Raw genomic sequence first — 5926 nt, 5'->3', positions numbered from 1 at the left:
GCCGCAGGAGCATCAGGGAGGGTTGCGGTGCCGTTGCCGGTCCCCGGTCCGGTACGGGGGCAACACTGAGGGTTGCGATCCGTTGCCGGACACGGAAAAAAGACAAACAAATAAATAAATAAATAAATAAAAAATAAAAAAAGAACATATTCAAAATAAATCGTTAATAATTTAGGGCTGGCTAAGTGGCTCAGTTGGTTAGAGTGCAGTGGTATAACACCAAGGTCAAGGGTTCAGATCCCCCTACCGGCCAGCTGCCAAAAACAAACAAAAATTTAACCTGGGTTTCTAGTGATGGAAATGGATGCCCAATTCTCTCTCTCAGTTTGAAAGCCCACCTCCTTACTCGTGTACACCTATCCCTCACATTTCCTAAATTAACTACCACAATTTTAATCCTAAAAGTCACACAGAGGTTGACAAAGCAAATTGTAACTAACTTAAAACTGGACTTTTACTATAAAGTCAACATGGTTCACTGTGGTAACCTAACACAGAATACTGCCAATATTTCAGATCTCACTTTACCCATCAAAAAGTTATTTTCGAAGGGCCTGCCTGTGGCTCACTCAGGAGAGTGCGGTGCTGATAACACCAAGGCCGTGGGTTCGGATCCTGTATAGGGATGGTTGGTTTGCTCACTGGCTGAGCATGGTGCTGACAACACCAGGCCAAGGGTTAAGATCCCCTTACCAGTCATCTTTAAAAAAAAAGTTATTTTCGAATAAAAATGTCCTCAGTAGGATGCCACTAGGTAACATTAACATCCATTTCCCACCTCTCCTCTGACATACTCCAGGGCCATATGGCTTTCCCAGAGACACAGATCCCACTATCCAAGACTTATAAATACCACTTGCTTACTCAATTAGAAATTTTATGTCTACTGCTTTAACCTTTAGGATTTCTTGGACAACCAGAGCTTATAACTTCTAAAGAAATACTTCAGGGCCGGCCTGGTGGCGCACTGCTATAGTGCGCCGCTTGGGAAGTGCGGTGGCGCTGCCGCCGAGGGTTTGGATCCCACATACAGACCGGCCGCTCACTGGCTGAGCGAGGGGCGGGAGCAACGCCGAGGGTTGCGATCCCGTGGCCGGTCCCGGTCCGGTACGGGTGCGACACTGAGGGTTGCGATCCGTTGCCAGTCACGAAAAAAGACAAAAAGGAAAAAAAAAAAAGAAATACTTTAGGGCCGAGCCCGTGGTGCACTCGGGAGAGTGCGGCACTGGGAGTGCTGCAGCGCTCCTGCCGCGGGTTTGGATCCTATATAGGGATGACCGGTGCGCTCACAGCGCTCACTGGCTGAGCGTGGTGCGGCCGGTCTCAAAAAGGACAAAAAAAAAAAAAAAGAAATACTTCAGATATACACAGGCAAATATAAACTAAATGAAAGTCAAAGTCCAAACAGTGATTGTGAAAGACTATTTACAAAATAAAGAACAAACAACTGATGTTTTTCAAACTTTTTCTTTTATCTGTATTTTTACATAAGGTAGCTTATTGGGCAAATAGAATCTGTGAATATGCTCCCATTTACAAAAAATCACTACCAATAATAGCTCTCATTTAACGACAGCCATTTTCAGGTCAAATTCATTCTCATTTAATCTTCACAACCTTACAAAGTGGCTACTGTCCTTTTCTTACACATGAGGAAACTATAGGTCATAAAGCTTACGTAACTTGCCCAGGAGCATACAACTCGTAAATGTTTGAACCAAGCGTCTGTCTTCCATCAGACTCACAATCTATGGGGATTCATAACTGCTCATTACCCTCCCAGAGAGCCTGATAATATCCACAAAGCAACGGGAAAACCCTCCAGAATCACACCTCTTATTTCTCCTCAGGATTTAGGTTTAAGGTTGCACACAGGCTTCTCACCAACCAAATATTCAAGTAGCAGGAAAAACTATAGGCTCTTCAAAGAAAAGAGAACTCCATCTTGTACTTACTAGGTGTTCTAGATCCAGATTTAAATAAAAACTTAATTTTTAATCTTTTCACAGTTAAATATCCATCTTTCACTTGAAAGATTGCTGACCTTGCTCAAAGGGCCAGTATGTTGTTACCTCCTTAATAACAGAACTGATGGCAACGCTTTGATTTCCTTTGAAATATTAAATATTATACCTACATCCCAGACAGAAATGGAGTAATATCAATTATTTTTCCCCAGAGCCAAAGTCACGTGTTCAGAAGACCTGACACCCACTATGCGCTCGCTCAACAGGCCTGGCCACATGTGGAAGGAAAGGATCCAAGATGAAGACTTCTCAGTTTAAAGTTGACAAGAACAAAACACAGACGTCTTGGTGAGTCTGAGAATGTTTAGTCCAGATATAATATTTAGCACTGAGTGGTGATTTACAAATCATATCTCGGAAGAAAACTACTTGGTACAAAAATACATATCAGCAACTTAGTTTCAAAACCCTACACCTACTCCATTTCTGTACTGTCTAATACTGCAGCCACTAGACACATGTGGTTATTTAAATTTAACTGAAAAGTAAAATTTTAAATTTAGTTTCTGAGTCGCACTAGCTTTATTATTTACATGATAAATGCTCAATGGCCACGTGGAGCTAGTAGCTCCCATACTCAACAGCAAAAGTACAGAAGACGTCCATCGTGACAGAAAGTTCTATGGGACACAGCAACAATCAGTACTAAGACGAAGTTATCCGTGAACAGGGCTGCCTCTTCAGTGGCTTGCCCAGCAGCGTCGAAGGAGGCGGCGGCGCAGCTGCCGGGCCGTATGTCCCTTGAAGACGCCGCGGTCTTCTGGATATCCGCGCGGACCCGAGCCTTCACAGGCGGGCGTTAACAAACCGCGCGGGCGGCGCTTCCAGAGCTCCCAAAGATGAGTCGGGAGCCCCGGAAACGACGCGTTTCCCCGGCGCACCAAGCGGGAGGGCCCAGATGTGTCGCCGCCGGTCGGTCAGAGGCGCTGGCCTCCGACCTTTCTGCTGAGAAGGCCGCGGAAGAAAAGGCAGAGACGCCGCTGCCCGACCGCTCCAGCTGTAGCCTTCTGTTGTCCCTCTGCCAGAGGCAGGGGACTCTCGGATCGTGTACGGACGGCAAGGGGCGCCCGGGCCTCGCAAGCTGCGGCGGGGCCCCGGCCCTGCCGAGGAGAGGCGCGGATAGCACCCCCCACACACACACACCCCGGCCCGCCAGAGTAAACAAGGTCGCAACTCGCACCGCACACTTACCGGGAGCCGCGGCCCCGAGGCCCCTGAGGCCGGGCAGGCCAGACCCGATCAGATCGGGCCACAGGGGTCGGATTGGTGTGTAGCGACGGCGAAGGCGGCGGGCCAACGCCGGTGGGGCCTGCGCTGCTTCCTTCGGAGGATCCGTCCCCGCAGCTCCGGAAGTGCTCGACGCAGTTGCGTCACTTCTGGTCCGGGTCGACCCGCGGTCGCCCGGGTCGCGGCAGGTTCCAGGAGAAACGGCTACTCAATACAACGTCCTTGCAACGTGGCGCTCCGACCCAGTCCAACAAGGATACGGCGGGCGCCGACCGCTGGAGGAGGCAGCAAAGGGTTCGGTTTATGGAGGGGTGGTCAAGGAATCCTTTCCCACATTCGCTTCCCAGCGCCTGCCAACGAGGTATTTTTTTTTTTAAAGATGACCGGTAAGGGGATCTTAACCCTTGACTTGGTGTTGTCAGCACCACGCTCAGCCAGTGAGCGAACCGGCCAGCCCTATATAGGATCCGAACCCGTGGCCTTGGTGATATCAGCACCACACTCTCCCGAGTGAGCCACGGGCCGGCCCCAACGAGGTATTTTTTTTTTTTTTTGAAGATGACCGGTAAGGGGATCTTAACCCTTGACTTGGTGTTGTCAGCACCACGCTCAGCCAGTGAGCGAACCGGCCAGCCCTATATAGGATCCGAACCCGTGGCCTTGGTGATATCAGCACCACACTCTCCCGAGTGAGCCACGGGCCGGCCCCAACGAGGTATTTTTTTTTTTTTTTGAAGATGACCGGTAAGGGGATCTTAACCCTTGACTTGGTGTTGTCAGCACCACGCTCAGCCAGTGAGCGAACCGGCCAGCCCTATATAGGATCCGAACCCGTGGCCTTGGTGTTATCAGCACCACACTCTCCCGAGTGAGCCACGGGCCGGCCCCAACGAGGTATTTTTAACCAGCGGGTTTTTGACCTGCTTCTCACTTCACTCTTTGTTCTCCGGTGTCGGGCACGGTGACGTCCGTGGGGTGGATAAAGTACCATGGCTTCCCGGCCGCTATCTGATGGTCGGAGGCGAGCCGAGCTGGGAATTTCTACCTGCGCTGAGAGGCTGTCACTGCATGGTCCGCGAGCTGCGAGACCACGTCAGGCTTTCTCTTCCCCGGTCGCGGCCTCGTTCGCCGCCCAGTTCTCTGTCTTCCACTCATCATACAAGATTGCATCTTAACTGCTTTGCTGCGCAGTTTTTTCGCACAGCATAGAAACTGTTATGACTTCCAGTATCTTCTAGGACCGGTTGTCAAGTGTTGTGGATAGATAAAGACGGAGGCTCACTCAGGTTGCTGCATCTCAGTGGAAACACCAATGTGAAGCTGGTGGTGTTAGGGAGCCGCCTGGCTATGCAAATCCGTTGATAACGACCCAAACCATTTCCATCCATACACGAATCGTTTATATACTGACATTCAAGATACCTATGTGTAACGGGCTCTCTTATTTAATTCTTGCGAGAAATACATGATTTTCAGCTTCCAGTTTAACTCAGGTCATGTATCTAAATCAGGTGCAATCAAATACAAGCCCCAAATTAATTTGAGGTGAAAATTAACAGTAATGGGTGAGTAACATATTTTAGGGTTATGAATTTTGTGTATTAGCAACATAAAAATCTATCCAATGTATTTGTTTCACTTGTTTTGACAAAACATGTCCATTTTAATTATGATGATACTAGCAAAGAACCCACAATATATTTTCTGCAAATGAAACCTAAATTAGAAGCTCTCTCTTGGGGTTACTGGTAATAAATTCATTCCAGCAAATAGAAGGGAAACAATCAGTCTTTCTGTAGAATGCTTGCATTTGCAAAATACAGAATGAGAACACATGTCAAGCACATGTAAGCATGTACAGTGTATTGGAATCCTACATATTATCCTTTATGTGTTTACCTGTCTTTCCCCTGCTAAAGGTAGGTTTCTTAAGAGCACAGATCCAACATTGTTTTAATATTATTCTATTAAATAAACATTTGGGCTGATATTATTATAACAGCGTTATTTTATCTAGTAGCAATTTCTCCACAGGAAATAAGTATTTTAAAAGGATATACATAAAAATAGTTGCACATAAACATAGGTTCTTTAAGAGTTTGTGGAAAAATAGAATTGAAAGGTAATACAAATTTTCCATGAACTTTTTGGAGTACCCTTGTATGTGCTTTGAAACGCTGGTTCTAATAGGAAAAAGTCTGCAGCATATCAAATGTCCATAGTAAGGGTTCTGTTAAATTATGATGAAAGAGACAATAAAGCCATTAAAAATTATGCTTTAATAAGGCATCTTTTGACAAGGAAAGGTATTTGATGTACTCTTTATTATTTTTTTTTAAAGATGACCGGTAAGGGGATCTTAACCCTTGAATTGGTGTTGTTAGCACCACGCTCTCCGAAGTGAGCTAACCGGCCATCCCTATATAGGGATCCGAACCCGTGGCCTTGGTGTTATCAGCACCACACTCTCCCAAGTGAGCTACGGGCAGGCCCCGTTTGATGTACTCTTAAGTGATAAGAATATGATATGAATCTATATGTATGATATTTTCAAAATATAAATGGATATAAAAATGTAAAGTCTCTCATGGTTTCTTTGGGACGGGAATCGAGACACACCATGGTGATAATGGTTTATCTTAGCTCCGCAATGTCTAGTTCCTCAGCTAGAA

At 46.6% G+C, this 5926-nt stretch overlaps 2 protein-coding genes across 6 annotated transcripts in view; one reads left to right on the top strand and one right to left on the bottom strand.

The window, feature by feature from the left end:
* ARIH2 (ariadne RBR E3 ubiquitin protein ligase 2) overlaps positions 1-3364 on the bottom strand; it is a 57169-nt gene extending 53805 nt beyond the window's left edge. For 2 of the 5 annotated variants that reach the window (XM_008565752.1, XM_008565754.1), the window contains exon 1: positions 3219-3364. The gene's annotated coding sequence lies outside the window, so the exon portion shown is untranslated. The remainder of the gene's footprint in view (positions 1-3218) is intronic. The other 3 variants (XM_008565756.1, XM_008565758.1, XM_008565753.1) reach the window with 2 other exon arrangements.
* Positions 2867-5628, top strand: ARIH2OS (ariadne homolog 2 opposite strand). Its single transcript, XM_008565809.1, is given in 5 exon segments — positions 2867-3401; positions 3404-3615; positions 4128-4236; positions 4239-4339; positions 4342-5628. Coding segments are annotated over 5 exon segments (1134 nt in total). The 3' UTR covers positions 4519-5628.
* The last annotated feature ends 298 nt before the right edge of the window (positions 5629-5926 follow it).

This window comes from Galeopterus variegatus, unplaced genomic scaffold, assembly GCF_000696425.1.
Source record: "Galeopterus variegatus unplaced genomic scaffold, G_variegatus-3.0.2 Scaffold203, whole genome shotgun sequence".
NCBI classification, from domain to species: Eukaryota; Metazoa; Chordata; class Mammalia; order Dermoptera; family Cynocephalidae; genus Galeopterus; species Galeopterus variegatus.
Note: the sequence above shows the minus strand (reverse complement) of the source record. Positions and strands in the feature narration are given on the sequence as shown.